At 36.3% G+C, this 21,513-nt stretch overlaps 2 protein-coding genes across 8 annotated transcripts; one reads left to right on the top strand and one right to left on the bottom strand.

Annotated features, from left to right (window-relative positions):
- Nucleotides 1–2,721: 2,721 nt before the first annotated feature.
- Nucleotides 2,722–8,393, bottom strand: LOC126631596 (probable beta-D-xylosidase 7). The gene is made up of 6 exons (XM_050301718.1): nt 7,935–8,393; nt 7,435–7,746; nt 6,778–6,947; nt 5,669–5,766; nt 3,818–4,582; nt 2,722–3,478 (listed from the first exon to the last, which is right to left on the bottom strand). The coding sequence occupies exons 1-6, from the start codon at nt 8,349–8,351 to the stop codon at nt 2,886–2,888; spliced, it is 2,355 nt and encodes a 784-aa protein (XP_050157675.1). The 5' UTR covers nt 8,352–8,393; the 3' UTR covers nt 2,722–2,885.
- Nucleotides 8,394–10,868: 2,475 nt separating this feature from the next.
- LOC126633377 (uncharacterized WD repeat-containing protein C2A9.03-like) lies at nt 10,869–16,017 on the top strand. 7 transcript variants are annotated; one of them, XM_050303956.1, is made up of 10 exons: nt 10,876–11,390; nt 11,474–11,626; nt 11,709–11,874; nt 12,309–12,397; nt 14,489–14,623; nt 14,711–14,821; nt 14,922–15,013; nt 15,086–15,191; nt 15,283–15,369; nt 15,463–16,017. In XM_050303956.1, the coding sequence occupies exons 2-10, from the start codon at nt 11,480–11,482 to the stop codon at nt 15,874–15,876; spliced, it is 1,347 nt and encodes a 448-aa protein (XP_050159913.1). In that variant the 5' UTR covers nt 10,876–11,390; nt 11,474–11,479; the 3' UTR covers nt 15,877–16,017. The 7 variants fall into 7 exon arrangements, with proteins under 7 accessions (XP_050159914.1, XP_050159913.1, XP_050159919.1 ...); XM_050303957.1 differs by lacking the exon at nt 11,474–11,626 and having other exon boundaries at nt 10,869–11,390; XM_050303962.1 differs by lacking the exons at nt 10,876–11,390; nt 11,474–11,626; nt 11,709–11,874 and adding an exon at nt 13,523–13,573 and having other exon boundaries at nt 14,454–14,623.
- Nucleotides 16,018–21,513: the final 5,496 nt, after the last annotated feature.

Here is a 21,513-nt window from a genome sequence, read left to right on the forward strand (position 1 = left end):
TAATTTAATCCAATTCAATCCTAAATATCCAAACAATATTGGTGGCTACAAAACAATGTTTGCTTGCATTCAGACTAAAAGCATAACCTCATATTTGTCCTCTCCATGGGCTGCTGGAATTTGCATCTTCTTCTTTTTTTGGTTAAAACAATTGCATTTTTTTTCTCAGTTGCCTTTGCAAACCATATCTATATTACTGTAGCTGGTTTATCATTAGGTTGGCATGAATATATATTCTTTTCCTTGCATATGCAATATCCACACCACAAGCTTAAAAAATACCAAAAAAGAAAAGATAATAAATTACTAAAGTGCATGGTTCAAGATATAGACAACTAATTCGTCTCATAGAGGTCTCAAAGTAAGAGTAATATATAATCCATTGTTAATCATCTCCGGATTCTTTTCTTTAATTTATGTTTTTTTATGCTGCAAGTCAAATACGACGAACTTGAATTAGACATAGCAAGGGTCAAGTCTTATGAATATAATTATTCATTTCCATTTGTAGCATAAGTACATGTATCTTTTTTAAACAAAAAAATTGAGATAATTGGTGTCAATCCACAGTATCGATGTGATCAAGAAATAATATTTTTACATAGGCAGATTGTCTGCCCTCCTATTTGGTTGCCCTTCACATCCCCTCATATTTGTGTGGTCACGGTTAAGCAACGTCAACATTTTATATTCTTATTGCTTTTTATCTTATTATCTCTATAAAAAAAATTAATATAAAATGTTGATGTGGCTTAATCGTGACCGCACAAAATAGGTGAGGGGATGGGAAGGGCACCCAAACAAAAGGGCAGATAATATGCCTCCTATTTTTACATGGTATCTGCCTAACTAGGTCCTAGGGTTTGTCTCACCAACGCTTCCCAGTCCCTTATCGGCCTTGGTTTTCCTTTTTTATCCTTTTGTTACCTTTACCTTACCAGTGCTATCTTAGATTCCATTTTACATCACACCATTGGCCATGATGCTGCGCAGGATGCCTGGAAGTGTCTTCACTCATTTTTCTTAAGAGTTCTCTTTCTAGCGAGGCCAGCCTCCACTTCCAACTTCTTGCCATGTCCAAAGGCTCCCAATCTCTTGATGTTTACCTGCAACATGTCAAGTCCATTACAAATAAACTTGCTTCCATCAATCAGCCGGTCGTGGACAAAGATATTGTTCTTGTTGTTCTTCGTGGCCTTGGTTTCAAATATCAGATGTCCAATACGGCAATCATCAACGGCTATCTTACTACATTCGTCGACCTTCATCACACTTTCAAGCAGCAAAATTCAAGGTCTTCTTCTCCTTTTAATTCAGGCGTAGCTCTCCTCATGCATTCCGCAGGCCCAACCGTCTCTTCCTCTCGGAGCAATTCTTTATAGGTAGGCCAAGGGGATAAGGGGCCACGGTGGATGCTGGTGTTGTAGCCGTCTCTTTCTATTCATAATCTACAAGGATTTATACAATCATATTTCTAACTAAATTAGAGCTTTCACATTTTTGGCTCAAAATACTTTGATTCCGAAATGGTACTGTAGTCTCCACTAAACCGAAACAATTTGGTATTGTATGATCCGGTTTAAGTTGTCTAATGAAAATATGCCTGCTCCAAATTGTTAAGTTGTCGAATACCCCATTCGTCTTCCTTCGAGAGCTGTCTGTCAGATTGATCTTGCTTTCTGCTATCTTGGTCTCCAATGGTACTGATCATTCATGTTTGTGGCAGGTCGATTCGTTTTGGACTTCTAGTGAGGGAATTTCTTTTCAAAATTTTATAGTGCAAACTGGTTCTATGTAATCTATTTGTTTATTAGTTGATAATTGTGAAATTACTAGAACCCTCCTCAGTTTGGAGTGCTTGAATTTGGTCTAAATCTTTATATTTGGCACCTATTTATCAATGCAATGGAATCTATTTTTCTACCCAAAAAAAAGTTTGAGTGACCCAAAAAGAAGAAAACTTGTCATGTTAGCAATAATGTCAATAAACTCTTGTATGCGTTCGATTGAAGCCATACCCTTGAAGAATGTGACTCAGGAAATAGTCATTAAGGTCCTGAAAGAGAATATCATTCATAGATTCGGCATCCCACAGACTGTTTGTCAACTTGTAACAAGTAACAACTAATAAGTAACAATTGAACCCCTAATGTTATCGTTTTTCAAAAAAAAAAAAAAGGTCTAATGCTAGGTGTTTCTTTCTGGATTATCAGAACCAGGATTTTCTAGGGTGCATTTTTGTTCATTACCCTACTTATTATTATTGGATGAGTTTAAATTTTAAAATTTGTGTATATCCACTACACGGATCTCGAAATTTTAACTAATCCTACGATGATAAATAAGATAATGAACATCACCATCACAAGGGTGGTGAGTAAATATATTCCCGATTTTCTATTTGCTACAATCTCATATAGATACGCGTGTTCTTAATTACATCAGGTTAGTGGCACCCGGTTTAATATTCATCTAACACACATGCTCACCTTTAAAACATAAAAAATCATAGGAATAAAAAATAAAAGAGCACGGAATCATAAGCCATCAAACTCAGTTGCTCCTCCATTAGTTGGTAACCATAAGAGTCAACGCATGTTTCAAAATATCGGTTCAGTCTTGATCATTATATATTGTCAAAGACATAAGTTTGTAGTTTTGTCCAGTTTTAATAAAACATCAATATGTATATAACCACATCATTTGATGAATAAACTTAAATGAATCGATCACGAAAATTATAATGTTGATTTGACGGTAGCAACGAAGGAACACAAGACTACCAGAAACAGCTCAAAGTTGGCTCTTCCATATTTAAGATTTGCATTCATAATTTCGCAACCAATGAATATGGTTGTTGCAAGAAGCAACCCTTACTTTATATATCAGACTATGATATCAAGAGGGTACTCTACATCTCCAACACCCAAGAAATAAGAACCTTCTTCAACCACCATCAAACCTTCCTCATTTGGATGGCTCAAGTGCTCACAAGGGCTCAAAACAAATTCAACTTCTGCTCTTTCCCCAGCATTCAATATCACACTCTGGAATCCAACCAACTGCTTCATTGGCCTTCCATTTTTGGGATTCTTCTCACCCACAAAAAGCAGCACCGGATGCTTCCCGGCCATCTCGCCATGATTTTGAACCCCAACTTTGACCGGTAACTTCTTTTTCTCGCAAAATTCTTCACCTAGGTCTTGGACTAACTGGTACCTGCCAGAGTCCGATGACCTAGCTGTGGGACTAATTGATGATTCATTTAAGTAGAGCTTGTTATGGGATTCTGCAGAGGCAAACTCATAAACATAGTTTGAGTAGCTGAGGCCATAGCCAAAGTCAAAAAGTTTTCTGCCTGTATAGAATCTGTAAGTGCGACCAACGTAGCCTGTTTTTGGGTCAGGCCTAATTCTCATATCCGTCATTGGCATTTTGACATAATCTTGTGTGTACCAAGCCATTGGCAATCTTCCACCTGCACAGGAAACATTAAATAAGTAAAACTTTTTGTTAGTAAAATTATCTGTAACTAACATATTAGGTTATCCGACTGTCAATCAAATCGTTTTGTGTTAAGTACGTGATCCATATTAATAGTCTAACAACATATCAAGTAGCTAGAAAACGGTACCAAACTTTGTCAAATGGTTCTTCTAAAGCTAAAATAAGACGCTATCGAACTTTGTCAAACATTTTGTGTGCAAGATTAACTCTCCCGTACATGTTATGTTATTTGATTGTTAATTGTATTAAATAAGCCAACGCTATTGAACTTTGTCAATTGGTTCTTCTAAGCAGTGACATCAAATTTTACCTGGGTTGTGATCACCAAAGATGATTTCAGCAAGGGCAATTCCACCAGCTTCACCAGGATATCCAGCCCACAAGATGCTTCCAACTTTTTTGTCCAATTTAGCAAAAGAAATGTCAACTGGACCCCCACTAAGAATCACAAGAACAACAGGTTTCTTAGCAACTTTAGCCACACTAGTAATTAGCTGTTGCTGCTTCCCAGGCAATTCCAAGTGCAATCTATCATGTCCCTCTCTCTCTTGACTTTGGTCCAATCCCACAATCAAAACCAAATAATCTGCTTCTTTTGCCTTTCCAACAGCTTCATCAAAAGAAGCTTGGGGACACTGAACCGAATCACAGCCCGGGTTAGAGATCATGTCTTTAGCATAGTCCTGAAGTGCTTCTAATGGGGTGACAGATTTGCATGGAGGACCATGGTAGTTTCCCAGAAGTGCTTCTGAAGCATTAGCAAGGGGACCAATGACAGCCAGTGAAATGGCTTTTGCTTTTGGGAGTGGGAGAAGCCTGCCAGAGTTTTTCAAAAGCACTATTCCATCCTGAGCAGCTTCTAGGGCTAAAGCCTGGTGCAGTTTGGAGCACACTTGGTATGGACCAATGGTTCCATAGGGTTGTTTCAGTGGATTTCCATCAAACAGGCCAAGCCTCATCCTCACTGAGAAGAGGTTGTGGAGTGCTTTGTCTATTTTTGATGCATTTAGCTTTTTCTGCTCCACTGCTGATTTAATGTGATCCTTCAAGTAGGATCCACAGTTCACATCCATGCCTGCAACATTTGTATAAAATATCAAATTTTATGTTTCTTAATCAAACTTGGATTAATATTGAAAATAAGATCGTTTTCTGCTCAGTGTCTCTCTAGTTCATTTTTATTATAAGTTTTCAACTGGGTTTATTTTGTACGTATCTCAGATGTTATTATAGGCCTAATGTATCAAATTTTGACTAATTAGACTCCATAATCCAAGATTTTTTTTCATGTATAGTCCTTGGCTCTAGACAGTTTGCCTTATAGGCCAAATAAATATTACTAAACCCAACGGCGAGGGGCATGCCTGTCGATCCGGGATGGTTGGTTGATGAGGGCGAGCGCGATGTAGGCCGTTAGATTTGTAACGGCTATATCATATTACCGTTCCGATTTAGCCAATATTTTTAGGTTAAAAATTCAGAAAAAATCTAAATCTATCCGTTGTGCTCACGTGACACAATCTAGGTTGTTGGGATTGCAAAAAAAAAAAAGTAATCCGACACTTCATTGCAAAAATAATAATAATAATAATCCGACAGTTTTAATTCAATTAGAAAAAGATTTTTTTTTTAAATATAGAAATTCTTACACGATCACGTAAAGCTACGAGATTAGTTAAAAAACTAATCGAAAATCTATTGACAAAAGTTGTAATTTCGGATAGTGACATGTGGTGTGACGAAACTTGTTAAAAATTATATTCGAGATTAAGCATAATATTATCATTTTATTATTTTTTTTTTATAATAACTTTTTAAAGTCAATTGCTTAGACAATTCCTTTACGGGATGGTGAAATATACTCAAACAATTACTATTCACTAAGTTAATAATCGCCTATTATTCAATTACCTAAGCAATTATCGACATAAGATTCGGAGTTGTTCTAAGTGGATGATGGAAAATTTTGAAAAAGAAAAAATACCCCAAAAAGTGGATTTAATTGGTTGGGGCCCATGTGAGTTCATAAATGGGCCATGACAACAAGGAATAGATTGCACAATTACCCAACAAAAAGACAAAAGTGAGGAACATAGTAAACAAGATATAGAAAAAGGCAAAAAGGAAAGGATAATAGATAAGGGGATTGGTCCCACCATACCTGCTTTGAGGACATCTGCGACTGCATCCTCGGGCTTTTTAGCGTATCCTTGCATATCGTGGATGATGGACACAGCATCGCAGTCCGACGTGATGTACCTGATCATTCCCCCAATTCGGTCAATAAATAAATAAATTTGGATTTAAAAAAAAAAACGATATTATATGCCCTAAAAAAATGGAAAAGTGGGATAAATCTCACACCAGGTTAGCAATAATGTGGTTCAAATTCATCTTTAATGAAAATCAAATATAAGACCTCTTACTTACACAAGTAAACATGAATATCACTAAACCGTAATATCAAGTGTCTATCGATCATGTATTAATGGATATGAATCTTTTATTATGATTTTGCTTCTATTAGCATTTCGTTAATTCATGCTAAAATTAGCACCATGGTTCTTCATATATTTGGTAAACCATTTCTACCAAATCTCTGACCTCAAATTATGGTTATGAAAGTTTAGCTATTAGTCATCTAAAACCCTAATGACTAGACACATTATGTGAGATTCGTCATTAACTGACTCACGTCACATTCACATAGACACAATTATCGACGATTGATTAAAAGAAAACTAATGAAAAGGGCTTGAAAACTTTGAGTTTTAATGATAAGGACAAAATAAAGGGTAAAGTGAATAGTACCATGATTGACTTTTTAGTGTAAAAATATGGTTTTTCGTTAAAGTGAACAGTACCGGGTGCTTTTCGTTAAAGTTCCCAGATTAAATCGTGCCTTACAATTTATAATCTACCAATCAACCACTCACAGTCGTCCACTATTACATGAATGAACTGTATTAGCATATCTATCCCAACGATAATTGACAGAAAAAGTTCATAATTAAATGAAAAGAGTGCAAAAAGGTTATAGTTAAAGGAAAAGGATGATGAAAAAATGAGTTTGTAGTAATAGTTTTTTGAACAAATGATATTATCTATAATAATAAGAAGGGGGTGGGCTTAACCTTACAATATGATAGTAATAATGTGATTCGAATTTGCCTTTGACGAAAATCGAACCTAAAACATTTTACTTACAAGTGAAAAAAAATATCACTAGACCGTAGTACTAAGTGGCAGTTTATAGTGATAGTTAAGTACCCATGAAAGTCCCATTGTCCTCTTGCAACCTTGGTGAGGAGATTATAATCTGCACAGCTTGGAACCCCATTGACGCGGTTATAGGCACACATTATGCCGCTGGCTTGGCCTTCCTGCACGCATTTTTGGAACGGAGGGTGGTATGTGTCTGCTAGGTCTTGCTGTGTCACCTGCATGCAACAAACACGTAAAGTTATACAAACAAATCTAAGAAAAGTACAATAAAAAGAACATTTACTAGTTAAGTCAAATTTCCTTTCATTTATTCAATTTAAATGGAGAAAAGAATGCATTAAAAACAAGAGTGTAGAACTTAAATTCATTTTTCCTCATTATTTTATCCAAGAACATGACACCAAGATAAGATATGATGGACTGCCTGTCATCTATGTTTTCATTCAAAACCTAGGTAGATTAAATGTGTAGGCTCAATTTACAAATCAAATAATACGTCATCAATAAATAATAAACATGTTAATCAACGTTGAAGTAATAACTCAATCATCAACTTTCATATCATTTAGTTTGAAAAATTTTGTCTACAATTTTAATCTTCCTATTACCCGAACATTTTTATACCCTTCCAAATTCGAAAACATATTCGAAAATTAATTGACCAATAGATGAAAAAAAACAAAAAAAAGGAGAAGAACTCACACGAGCATCGAAGCGAAAACGAGTGACATTGTTCCAACTGTCCAAATCATAAGCTGTGAAATGCTTGCAGCAAGCTGAAGCTTGAAGACGACCACCAGCACCAAGTTTATGCTTCCCTCCAAAAAACGAGTCGCCCTGAACCCCTCTAACATACGACACCGCGTATCTTCCGGCGACCGTTGGATCTTCGCCAGGTGTCTCTTGCCCTCTCCCCCATCTCGGGTCTCTGAAAATGTTGATATTTGGTGCCCAAAATGTCATCCCTGTTGCTTGTCCGGCATTGTACACTGCTCGAGCTTCAGTCCCAATCACCTAAAAAATGGAAGGAAAAAAAACACAACTTTATTTATATTTGAATGATTTTAACAGTAACCCAATAACTACTATTTGGGTTTTGATCTGCCACCAAAAAAACCGTAATGGGTTGTAATTATTTCGACCAAAAATGGTAACTGATCGAAGCCGAGTTGGGGTTTTTTTACTCTGTGAGTTGGACTCACCTGGCCAATGCGGTACCAGAGATGGTCGTTGAAAGAAGCCGCGGTGAGGATGACTTGAGGGAAGCTTGTGGCGTTGTTAATGGTGGGGTAAAGTTTAATACCTTTGCCGACGTCCGCGACGCCATGTAAAGCCTCGGACCACCACTCGTAACTCGGGATGCCTAGTCGGGGAATCGGAGGGGCTGAGTTGACGAGTTGGGAGATTTTCTCGTCCAATGTGAGGCGGGAGACGAGGTCCCGGACTCTTTTGTAGATGGGGAGGGTCGTTTTGCAAAAAGGGTAGGAGCTGGTTGAGGGTGGGGACGAGTCACAGGAATATGGAGGCTGAGTTGACTCGGTAGGGCGGAGGAGGAGAAGGGCGGTGGTGAAGAAGAAGATAAGGGCTGAGGGAGCAGGAGTGTGCGAATGGAGTTTCATTGTGTGAGTGGTTTGGTTAGATGGAGAACTGAATGCAGATGGACTGAAAGAGGGTAAGAGTTTATAGGGTAGCAGCTGGGCATGGGCAAAAAAGGTTTCTTTCACTCATGAGTCATGACTGAACCCACTCTTTTTTTTTTTTTTTGTTGAAAAATGGACTGTTGGTTTGACAATCCCTCTTGGTGGCTAGTCATGCCGGTTGCAACACGAGTGGGTTGGATGGGTTAGATGGTCAACCCAATTTTAACCCAACCTTTAGAATTTGGGTTTGAGTTGGATTCAGGTTCATACGGGTTTAGTCAGGTTTGGGTTTATATAGGTTGGTTTGGGTTTGCTCAACTTTATCGAGTTCAATCTTATAACATCTTATTTTACATAATTTTTCAAATTTTGAACTAAACAACGTCAATACTAGTTAAAATTTCATTTATATGTCATCATCCACACAAAAGTTTAAGCAAACAACTTGGAGACTATATATTTATGATGTTTCAACCATGCAAAGTTGAAATTAAGTTACAAGACATATACCAAAGCTTCAGACAAAAGAAATGTAAAATTAAAACTATCCATATGAAAACCAACAATAAACTTCAAGTTAGTCATTCCGAAACTTATACATAACTTATAAAGAAAAAGAATTTCACGTTCTTCCTTTCGGGAATGGAGGATTAGAAAAATCTTATTGATTGCAGCTTTCTACAAAAAAAGTGAGAAATGTATATTATCTGAAAACCCAAAACATGGAAAACGACCTCAAATCTGGAAGCAATATTAAGATAACCCTATCCTAGCGATTAGTGATTATTTACCTTTCCTGCCAACGAGAAGGTCCCATGGTGGGCCCCATCTAAGTCGAGTTTGGAGTGGGACCCATTGCCACCGCCCATTGAATTAGAGAGAAAATTGTAGTAATGGTTCTTCAATTTTAATCTAATTAGAGTAATGGTTCATCAATAAAAAATTTGTAACCATTGGTACCTTAACTCATCAAAACGTGTAGTTATGGTCGAAATGAGTCATGTTAGCAAGATCATTGCTATAATTGAGTTAAAATCAAGAGACTAACACTATAAGTTAGTTAAAGTTGAGAGACCTAAATTAGTTAAAATTAAAAAACTATTATTTAATTAAGTTAAAATTTAAAGATCATTGCTGCAAAAGAATAACATGGACCGTTGATCTCAAATCCAACGGTTGAAATTAATGAAGGTTTGAATTTTTTTTTTACCATTGGAAATCCAACCGTCCATAAAACGTAACCGTTGAAATCCAACGAACATGAAGAAGCCACGTGGCCTCCCCAACAGCAAGTTTCAAAAATTGCGTTGTTGGGCCCCACGTCTGAAAACGTGTCGGAGAGACGCCACCACGCGGGCTTGAAGTGCACGCTCCTAACACAAAAAAGGCAGAAATGTGGCTAACGTCTCCCTAACATCAGCCTTGTGTCATCTGGTCATCGGGCTCTCGAGCCAGCTACTCGTGCCGGGCCTCTCCCTCAAGCCCCCTCAGGCTCAATACCCAGCATGGGCTGGACTTGCTTGCTGGGGCGATTTGGCCCTGTTTGATCACCGGTCCATGGGGCTACTCCACACGGTGGAGTTGCTTTAAGCTAACCAACTAAAAATCCAAAGTCTATCTACTGATCGCGATGGACACTACGACAACCGTTTTGGAACAACGCCTTCAGCGGACCTTATCGTATGTGTCGAGGATATCGAGGTATGGGGAACCCGTCAGCTTGAGCAAATCACGTGTTGGCTGCCAAAAGCATGAAGCTCGCACCAGGAGCTCACCACGTGGAGTGCACCTCATTTTGTAGGCATTTAGTGGCAGGGGACCCACATGCATTTTTAGTATAAGAGATTTATGAGTGTGAATGTCACATGAGATGATACATCACGTGTCTTTACATAAATTGTGATATATGTGTGTTAAAATGTTAATAACTTAAAAATTAAAATTTTCCACCACTAACATAAAAACACGGCAAGTACCTGACAGTTGTGGGTGTTTGAGAGGGAATTGGATCCTCTCTGGGGCAATGCCTCGGGATCCTCTTGACCGGACAATATGGACCGTTGGATTTTGATCCAACGGCTACAAATATAAGGTTCCTCTAAAATTATAATAATTGTAGCCGTTTGATTAAAATTCAACGGTCTGTGTTGTCTGGTAAGAGGATCCCGAGACTTTGCCTCGGAAAGGATCCAATTCCGTTTCAGAGTCCTCGGACAAGTCGAGTGGGAGCTTCTGTTATGACGTTCTGCTGTTTACACTTTGTCCAACTAACTGCAAAACAGGGGAGTTTATGAACAAATAAAATCCATTAAAAAAAAAAAAAATAGCCATGTCTCTAGAACTCAATTTTAATCTTATTTTGTTCTCTTTAACTCAAAAGTATATTTTTTGAAACTCAAAATTTGCTCCATTTGCCCTCTAAAATTTGATTTTGATCCCTTACCCCCTAAAACTTCAAAGTCAGATCTATAAACTAAAACTTCGCTCTACATTACCATAAATCTATTAATTTCTTATGTGGATTTAATTTGGATGTCATAGACTATTTTAAATTTATTATTCTTTGATTGTTCAATATTAACACATAATAGAGATTTATAGTCAAATTTATGCACATGTGGTAGTTTTATTTGTGTTAGGTTCCACATATGTTTTAGAAGGCGACAATAATCTAACGGTTACAAACAGGAGTTCACAAATAAAAATGAAATGAATTTTGAAATTTGAAAAGTAAAATGATAATTTTAAAATGATAGATAGCAAAGTAAAATCAAAATAACGTAAACAGGGGGAAACTAAAAATAAGGCAATAATAATCTACTTGCTGTCGCTATCCATGCACTCCCCGTCTCTCTGGATAAGTCTATAAGCTGCACAAGATCCTTCTCCTCTTCTCATTCCATCGCATTTCTCTCCCCCACCTAATAAAAAACGCTCGCTTTTTCTGTTTGTTTTCGGGAAAATTCTACACACTCTGTTTTTCTTAACCGCCCAGCTGAATTCCTCCCCCAATTCCAGGTAATCCCTTCGCTACCTCTCTCACTTTCGGTTTCGATTCAGTGCCCAATGCGGATTTCAGTTTATCTGTGACTTTTCCGCAGTCGGAAATGGCGCAGTTTCAGAACGACGAGCTGGAGTACGTCGACGACTATTACGATGTCGTCGACTTTGATGACACCGACGCTTTTGCCGATAACCAGCTCCCGGGAGGCCACGATGCCGACTCGGACTTTGACGACGACGACTTCGATGAGGTCGTCTGCTCTGTTTCTTTGTAAAACTTTGGTAATGTTTTTTTTTTTTCCAGAAGAATTAAAAAATTTGGGGTTTTTGCAGAGCAAGGCGAAGACAGACACTTCAGCAATGGAAGCTCGAAATGGGAAGGACATCCAAGGGATTCCGTGGGAGAGGCTTAATTTTACCAGAGATAGGTACCGTGAGACCCGATTGAAGCAGTACAAGAACTACGAGAACCTCTCTCGGCCGCGCCAGGACCTTGAAAAGGAGTCGATTTTGTGCCATTCACTCTGTTTTTTGTGGAATTTGCATATGTTTTTTTGCTCTAATGCATCAGGATTGCATTGCGGGTGGTGTAATCAAGTTGGCTGGAGCAGTGTACTCCGATTAGATTAATTAGATTATGCTCGAATAATATAAAGAATTCCTTTTTGGTCTTAAAGACTTCACCTTTTGCAATATGTACCAAAATGATTGTTACCCATCATAACATGGATACTATCCTCTATGTTTTTGCTCTAGGTTCTGATTAATTGGCCGGTGTAACCAAGTTGGCTAGATTAGCGTGATCCTTCTATTAGATTAATTAGAATATCGCTCGAATAAACATATATAAAGAATGCCTTGTTGGTCTTAAAGAATTCATCTTTACTTCTGTTTTGATGCTTCCCTTCATGTTTGTGAATCTTCTGCCTTGACAGGAGTGCTTGCCAGTAGAGACGGGGAAGACCTTCTATGACTTTCACTATAATACAAGGATTGTGAAGTCCACAATTGTGCATTTCCAGGTAGAGATTTTGTTCTTGCTTGTAAACTCTTTGGAAATAGTTTTTCAAGAAATTTGTTTGTGAGTTTGTTGGACGCCAGTACATAAGAGTCTTTTGTTGTTGACTTTGTTTAAGTATTTTCTCAAAACTTCATCCATATGTGGTGTTGAAATATTTACGTAACTTTCATCCACTACGCAATCATATGCATAATTTAGGCCGTTCGCTCCTATCAGTATTCATTGTTTCATGTAGTTCATTCGATCTTCCAAAGGTTATTGCTCGTCAAGATAATTTCCTCATTTTTGTCACTGAAGATAGATGGCATGTTGTGTGCATAAAACTTATGATCCTTATGAATTTTGTGCCTTGTTGCTAGATATAAGCTTTATAATAGCTGTATTTTACTTTTAGTTATATGCATATCATTAATTTGTAGTTTTGCAGGTCTTACACAAATATGTTTTATCCTTTATGAAGGATATCTTAATTTATTTATCCTCTATGAAGGATATTTTAATTTATGATTGTCGTTATGTGCTCAACCATTCACTGGAAGGTATGGATTTCATATTGTAGATCTTGTATGTACCATCTGAGATGTAACGCTGAACTTATTTGCGTAACCTGTAGTTGATTAAGCTTCCCACTAATACTGTAGGCAATATGTCACCATCTTGTTCACAAATTTGCTGTGTTTTTTCCATTTACAGTTGTCATGGGTTCTTGTTAGGCAAACACTATACTAGAAATTAAGTTGTATATACCGGTTTTACACGAGCTAGAATAACAGTTGAATCAATAACTAACCCTTAATTTCTGTAAGATTAAGAGTAGTTGTGAACACTTGCACCTACAAGTCGCATACATTTTGAGGCTTGTGTTTCAGCTTTAGCTAAACTAGGCCTCTTAAATTGCTGGATTTTACATCGTTAACCACGGTTACACATAATCTTTCACGTATTTTTGTAATCGGTTCACTTTAATTTTGTACCTTCTGAATTTTCCAGTATGCCATTTCTTTTGCCTATCAGTCGCATTTTGATTTATGGTGGTAAATATATTGCTTCTGTTGACTGTTGAATATAATATATCACATTAACCCATCTGTTGCATTTAGGACTGCTATTTCTCTCTTTATTTCAGCTTTTACAGCAGGGTGGACATTAGAGCTGCTGGCGCGACATTGTTAATATGGTATGATAGGAAGATATTTGAGCATTAAGCGGCCTCTTAATAAGTCAATGCGTTCTGGTCATGAGGGGGCCGATTAACACAGTTCTTGCTTTCTTAGACTTCGAATTTTATTAGAATTTTTTTAGGCATCCAGGGCCTTCAAATTTGCATGTTTTTGACATATTTTTTTAACTGTCACCTGAAGTATATGGTGGTGTGGTTACATACACATCTGCTCTTTTACTTATGGATATTTGTTCATGATACTGTCTGTCTTTTTGTGACCTTGAAATGCCATTGGATTGGTCATGATCATTTTATTGTTCAGCCTTATGTGTGCTCTTTGCTTTGCTTTGAACATCGAAGAGTCGTCATGTTGTTCCATTTATATGTGCTTTATTCCTGGTTGGATGCATTTGTCATGTACTGGCGTTATCATTTTAATCTCCAATTTCTGTGCCTAATGAAGGGGATGGATGTAGTCTTAGCAAAGCGGAATACTGACCAAATTCCTTCATCATGTATCTAAAAAATTGCATAGCATAAATAATCTCTTCATCTATTCAGGGCACTAGAGTCAACTTTTTCACTGCATGTGCGTCTAATTTTTTCATATAATCCTCTTGCAACGGTCTGGTACGAAACATTTTTTATTTTGGATTTCTTGGTTGGTGGTTTTCCCGGTCCATGAAAAGCAAAGACTATATTGCATGGTTTTTACATACTGGTCACTGACCTTAACGATTTTGATTTTATAATTCTCTATTGTCTTATGGCTGGTTAAACCTTATATCTGTCGCAGTATTTTAACTGTTAGTTCATAATTGTCATATAGCATAAGCAGACATATATTTGTTATAATCTTAGTTTTTGTTTTGGATTGTTGAATGTTGTTACTAAGGTACCTCTCAACTTGATTTGTTTCTCCCCCGGCAGCTGAGGAATCTGTTATGGGCTACATCAAAGCACGATGTATACGTTATGCAAAACTTTTCAGTAATGCATTGGTCTTCTCTACTCAGGAGAGGCAAAGAAGTACTGAACGTAGCGAAACCAGTTGTGCCTACTGAGGTATGTAAAGGCTTGATTGATCGTTCACGCTTTATTGGAAAAAGGGCCAAAAGGCCATTCTAATGTTAACGTTGTATGTTCTCTCAGAAAAGACCTGGGTTGGTGGTTCGTCCACTCTCTAGAGTGCAAATAAGCACTATGGCTGTGAAGGAAAATTTATTGGTAGCTGGGGGATTCCAAGGTGAACTAATCTGCAAGGTATGGAAGTGCTCAAACAAATATTCCTTTGAGACTACTGAATCCATCATAGCCATTGTTTCTCTATTACTAACTTCTTCTTTTTCGTTTGTGCGGCCAGCACATTAATCAACCTGGAGTTGCTTTCTGCTCAAAATTAACAACAGATGACAATGCCATCACAAATGCAGTGGACATTTTCCAAAACCCCGCGTAAGTCATCCCGCCATTATCTGATATAGGTTGTTTGCCTTGAAGACCTATAACTGAACTTTCTTTGTGCAGCGGTTCAATGAGGGTAATGACTGCAAACAATGATGCTCAAGTTAGAGTTTTTGATGTCCAGAATTTCACTTGCCTCAACTGCTTCTCGTTCGATTGGTCCGTGAATGTGAGAACCCTCTTCTGAAACTGTTCCTTACGAGTGATTTGTCATTTTATATTTCTCAATCTTAGCTTTTCTTGTTTATGATTCTTGGCAGAACACCTCTGTTAGTCCGGATGGTAAACTGGTTGCAGTACTCGGTGATAGCACGGACTGCTTGATTGCTGATGCTCAGTCTGGAAAAGTAAGTTGCATTGTCGCGGTGCGGCGTATTCATTTTGTGATTTATGCAAGTCATAAGCAAAGATCTGATGGTTTACCTACCTACTTGGCACAGGCTGTCGGAAGCCTCAAAGGCCATTTGGACTATTGCTTTTCCTCGGCGTGGCATCCGAACGGACAAATTTTGGCCACCGGGAATCAAGACACCACTTGCAGGTTATGGGACATAAGGAACCTCTCAGAGTCCGTAGCCGTGTTAAAGGGAAGAATGGGAGCAATACGAGCCATAAAGTTCACTTCAGACGGTCGGTTCATGGCCATGGCTGAGCCGGCAGACTTTGTTCACATCCTGGATACCCAGTGTGGGTATGTCAAGGAACAAGAGATTGACCTGTTCGGTGAAATCGCCGGAATATCCTTTAGCCCGGACACAGAAGCTCTGTTTGTTGGGATCGCTGATCGGACATATGGTAGCGTGTTGGAGTTGGACAAGAGGCATCGTAACCAGTATCTGGAAGCAGTCTTCTAGTAAGAGTGCCTCCATGAAGTTGTTTCTTGAGCAAGCAGAAACGGAAGAAAAGTAACTTCCGGCTTTTGTAAAGCACATTTCAATCTCAAAATGTGGATTTATAAACGGTTCCTAGTTTATTCAATCTTTCGTTCCTGTAAATCCTGGGCCATTGATCTCTAAGTGTTGCATAATATTTTTGTTTTTGGCTGCACGGGACCAAACACGATCGTTCTAGGCCGAGCCTTTCAACTTTATGTTCGACGTACCACAGCGTTTCATGCATAAGATTTCCAAGTTTCGGTCTTTCAATTGATAAAAAAGAGATACGTTTGAGTAGTTGGAATGTGTAATATGTCGGATTTTGAAACTTTGATGATGCGTTGAACAAAGTAGAACAATTTCAAAACATGTGGATTATCCGAAGCGACAGAAATACTCCACAAATTTAATAAAATTTGATTTAGAATTCGGGAAAAAGTGTCGAATGGAGGAAGGAAAAGTCCAAAGTTTAATTAGAGCATGTTTGAGACTGATTCTGAATTAACTTTTGATCGTAACTTGAAAGCACTCTTGTGTAAGCGTCTCTAATACAAAAGCGTCGAAATTTTTACTGAAAATCCAAAGTGCTTCTTAAAGCAATTCTAGTCATTCTAAACTAGCAAGCAAAATAATTTGGTCCTTATTCAAATATATGATGTTAAGGCTGCTGCGGCTTTTCTGTTTAGATATCCTTTAGGAAAAACTAAATTGAGTTTTATAAGTTAAAACCCGTAAGGTCACTCAGTACTACGGTTTGATGTTATTCCTCTTTATTTTGAGAAGTTTTAGATTCAAATCTCGTGGTTTGCGAATTCGATATCAAATTACTTTGGCCATTATGTAACTTAGCCGACCTCTCCCGTTTCTTTAGTGTAAAATATATTATTGTACTAAAAAACTTTTCTATTTTTCATAAAACGGAGTTGCGGCCTAAATTGAGTTTGGTTGGGCCAAGAGTCTGGCCCTCTTGTTTTAGTTGGGCCACTAACAACATTTCACACCAACCAAGTCAAATCTCAAGGGTGTGATGCGTAGTTAGGACCTTTTTTTACAAGTACATAGTTTAAATATTAGAAAAAAGAATTTTCAATTACCAAAAAAAATAAAGAATTGGACGTATCAGGAGAATAATTTTGGTGCTGATGCTTTAGTATTTAATTTTTCTCTCTCTAAAACAAACAAGAGAGATGAGTCACTCGTATAAGAAAAAAAAAAAAAAAAGAAGATGCATACATTTTTAGATTAAAAAAAAGGTAAAAACAATTTTATTTTATTTTACTGTTCATGTCTTGTTCTTTGTCTGTAATCTGTATCTTCTTTTTTTTTTTTAACCTAAATAGGTGATAAGAAACATGGGTTAGTGGTTTTTTTTTTGTTTTGTTTTTAATCTCATTAACTTGATGTAGAACATGAGTGCTTAATTAAAAACTGGACACAAAGACGATTCCCTAATCCAAAAGAGTATATAAACATAAAATAAAGGGTGGTGTTATCCCACACCCTTTTTTATCTTTCACGCACCTCTTTCAATTTCCAATCGTCAGATCTAATGATTTGAAGATAATCAAAAAGTAGGAATTAACAAGAGGTGTCTGTAAGGTTGAAAAAAAATGTTTGGATAACACCACCCAACATAAAACCTGAAGGGGTATGTGCCAATCCAACCTCAAGGGGATATATTTCAAGCACCTATTTAATGATCTAATTCAAAACCACAAATTTGACGGGGAGAAATTATTGTATGGCACTAAAGTAAACCCAAATTGTGTATAACAATCCAGTTCAGCATGACAAATTTGGCCTAGTATTATTGTCAGGTACTAAAACACAGTCATATGGTATAATTACCCCAAGCCCAAAATGTTATATAAAACAGATTCATGTTTAACAAGCTTATGAATGTTTTAGAGAAAGTTTTATTCATTCATATAGATACAAGCATAAGCTCGTGGACAATCTTTCTACAACAATGGGTTTTCAATCTTGCAAAAGCTACCAAATTTGTTCAATACGTAACAGTGTTTTATTTATTTAAATTTGGACCAACTATAAACCCTTATGACTTTCTATGGTTCGACATTAAAAACATATACATGTATTCATACGGTATTTAGTAAACAGAATTGATAGCTTAGTACTATTACCGTGTATTGCACGCCATGCTCAATTAAAATCCAAGTCCAAGTCCAAGTGGGGTGAAGGAAAAAAATGAAGAACGAGAAGGAAAGGAGAAAGAGAAAGCATGAAGAAAATACAAGACTTCTGGGGAATTCCATATGCTCACTTTTAGGCAACATTCCAACCATGGCACTAAAACCATTCATAGTTTTAACATTTTTGATATGCTAGCCATCATAACTCATAAATTTTCATGCTCACTATACATATTCAAACTTCGGAGTTGAGTTATAATACTACGTCTTACTTAGTTGTACAAAATTTATATAAGATCCAATCATTGCAAAATTTATTAAATTTCTATGTGTAAATATAACTGTTGATTTTCTGAATCACTGAGTGATACGTACCATGAAGAATAAAAATCCAAACTTAGTACTATTTTGTACCCCAAGATTGGGCAATTCACACTTTAAAAGCATGTATTATAAAAAAAGAGGCTTCAAGAAATAAGTAATCATTGCAAAATTCATCAAATTTCTATATGTAAATTTAACTGTTAATTTTTTGAACCACTCAATGATACGTACTATAAAATTAAAAATCCAAACTCAGCACAATTTTGTACCCGCAAGGTTGGGCAATTCACACTTTGAAAGCATGTATAACAAAAAAGAAACTACAAGAAATAAGCAATGTAGGAGTCAAGAGTCACGATCAAATACTGTCGTGAAAAAGTTAAATTGGAGGACTCCCACCAAATCCTTTCTAATATCTTTGGCTATAATGACATGAAAACCACTTTGAAAATGACAACATATATATCCCACTATCTATTACTTTGCTTTGCTTAGTCGCAAAACAAATTCAAATTCGATGGCCCTTACATTCCCCCATTCTTCTATGCTTCTAGTTTCAAAGAAATCCCAAAGATGTTACCGACAATCGTCTTCGTACATGCATGTTGATCAGCAATACATTATAAACGTCACATGTATTAACAGTTAAAATTTAAATATATGCATAAACAATCGACACTAATTCTGTTCAGAAAACCATTATGCATAATACATGAAATTGCGAGAAGAAGCTATCATGGGTTTGATTAGGTTGAAATTTGTGACAAAAGGAGGTGGTGGTTGCACTTGTACTTTTCTTTAGGACTTAATGTAGTGGAAAGTTGTGTAAGTGTGAACCAAATCTTTTGTTGGAATTCTTTGTGGCTCAGGTGGCTAAATTGAAACCTTAAATTTCATTCTATTTTGAGGCAGCTTAGTTTGAACAAGGTCAATAGATTCGGACGACCTAATTGATGCAAGTGATTCGGACGACCTAATTGAACTCCAAAGAAGCATCTTTTCTCCACTTGGAATTTGGTTACATATATACAAGCACAAACTCTCATTTTATTAATCATTAGCTATTACTTCAAGTAATCAAATACACCCCTTCCCTTCTAGTGAAAATAAAGAGAGAAATGCTTAAGAGATTCTTATAGCACGTTTACGTAACCGTAATGAGGGAATTGAATTTAGAAGGAATTGAATTGAGAAGAAGTTGGAATGAGGAGAAGTCAGAATCGGATTCATGTTGAAACTGTTTACTTAAATGTTCTAGAATTGGAATAGAAATAACACTAATTTCATAAAGCTGTTTACTAATTCAGCAGAATCGAAATATAAACAAGTATGATTACTAAAATGCCCTTGTCCCAAATCAAATATTTTATATACTTTTTTTTAATAAAATTTGATATAATATATATTAGTAAGAAAAAAATTAAATTGCTTTTTTATTTTATAGACACACTAAAATGCTTTTGTTTATTTTTTTTTATAAATTTAAGTATTTACTTTACTATTTAAATTTTCTCACTCAAATTGTAGTTTCTTCTCTTCAACATATGCATGGAGTTGTGCATAATGTGAATGAGCATGGAAATAAAAAAAAAGTAAGGAGTTGTGCATAATTAAACTAGGGTTAATGGGTTTATAAAGGATAGTCTTGGAAAAAAAAAAAAAGTAAGTGAGTGCATAATGGGAACAAAACTGTCATTCTGATGACCCAAACAATGTCATTATGATTGCCCAAACAATTAGGAAGTGGATTACCACTTACATCTAAGGAATCAAATTCCACCAATACAAGGAATTTAATTCCAAAATTTGTGTAGGCCCCACTGCTTTTTTGATTCCTCGATATTTAGTAAACACCGGAGTACTCCGTAATTAGAATTCAATTCTATATTTTCATTCCGAGTGCGGATACGTAAACGCGCCCTTAGTGAGACTTTTTATGGATTTTCTGTTATCTTACATTTTAACATCAATTCTCATGAACATTATAAAACAGGCAAAGAGTTTATGAAGAGTCTCACTTTTGAGAGAATCCCCTTAGTGTTTCTCAAACAAGGAATATGGTGTTTTTGGTTTTTTTTTTTGTGCAAAGTATTTTGTGCCCATAAATCTCAAAATTACTATATTCTTTTATCAATAAAAACTAAAAATAAAAGATTTTATAAAATATGAAATTGAAGAGATGGAGAAGGGAAAAAAAACCCCAATTATATTACAAGAATGCTACTAGCTTTGTTATTTGGACTTCTCCTTCTATTTTTCGTTTTCTTTTACGATCTTATACATTTATAATGTTGCATGATGATCAAAACCGTCTATTTTTCTAGTCAATCTTCAAAAATTGGTTCTACACAAAATCGTCCAAATAAAAAATTAGTTACTCATTCGATTAATGCTACCATAATTTCAGTACCTAATTAAAAACTTGGTTCGTCTATTAAATGACTTCAAATTTCTAATTTTTTTTTTTTGGCATAAATGATGTTTAAAAGTGACTCAAATAATAAACGATTCTAATTATCTTACAACATTAAAATAAAAAGAAAGTATTTTTAAAAAGTTCAAATAATAAGGTTGTTAGCATTCATCTTATCTCGAAATAGGGTTATATGTTATCACGTGATATGCATGGAACCTTTTCATGTAATCCTTTGTTGGACCGAAATTTGCCAGGAATTTTAGTGAAGAAACGGTGCTCACAAGACATTGAGAATAATTAATAGATTATTGACTTGACCAAAAAAAACAAATTGATTATTGAATTAATAAATCGTGTTAACGGCTGCTGCATTGAGTGCAGGAACCGTTGTGTGAGAGAGAAGACCCGCGAAACCGCGTTAAAAACGCTCCCACTGGGGGAGGGGCCTACTACTCTCACGCGTCTCTCTTTTCAGTTACTCTTTAGGTTTTTTCTTTTTTTCTTTTTTTTCTTCTTTTTTGAGGAATTAAACCTATTTTTTTTTTCTTTTTTAAACAAACAACATTAAAAATGGTAGACTTTTTCTCACAATAAGCTAGTAATAATAGGATTTAAATTCATTGTTGACGAGACTTAGAACCTAAGACTTTTTATTTACAAATGAAGAAGAATGTCATTAGACTGTAACACTAAGTGACAAACCTATAACTAAATGTGTGGAAA

Source organism: Malus sylvestris, chromosome 8, assembly GCF_916048215.2.
Source record: "Malus sylvestris chromosome 8, drMalSylv7.2, whole genome shotgun sequence".
NCBI classification, from domain to species: Eukaryota; Viridiplantae; Streptophyta; class Magnoliopsida; order Rosales; family Rosaceae; genus Malus; species Malus sylvestris.

What these genes read in the sequence shown, in the direction of transcription:
- LOC126631596 (XM_050301718.1), bottom strand. Translation starts at nt 8,351, where the DNA reads ATGAAACTCCATTCGCACACTCCTGCTCCCTCAGCCCTTATCTTCTTC. An exon ending in TCTGGTACCGCATTGGCCAG is followed by an intron (nt 7,747 to 7,934) that starts GTGAGTCCAACT and finishes TCCATTTTTTAG; the next exon opens with GTGATTGGGACTGAAGCTCG. An exon ending in CGCAGATGTCCTCAAAGCAG is followed by an intron (nt 4,583 to 5,668) that starts GTATGGTGGGAC and finishes CAAATGTTGCAG; the next exon opens with GCATGGATGTGAACTGTGGA.
- LOC126633377 (XM_050303956.1), top strand. Translation starts at nt 11,480, where the DNA reads ATGGCGCAGTTTCAGAACGACGAGCTGGAGTACGTCGACGACTATTAC. An exon ending in ACGACGACGACTTCGATGAG is followed by an intron (nt 11,627 to 11,708) that starts GTCGTCTGCTCT and finishes GGGTTTTTGCAG; the next exon opens with AGCAAGGCGAAGACAGACAC. An exon ending in CGTTCGATTGGTCCGTGAAT is followed by an intron (nt 15,192 to 15,282) that starts GTGAGAACCCTC and finishes GATTCTTGGCAG; the next exon opens with AACACCTCTGTTAGTCCGGA.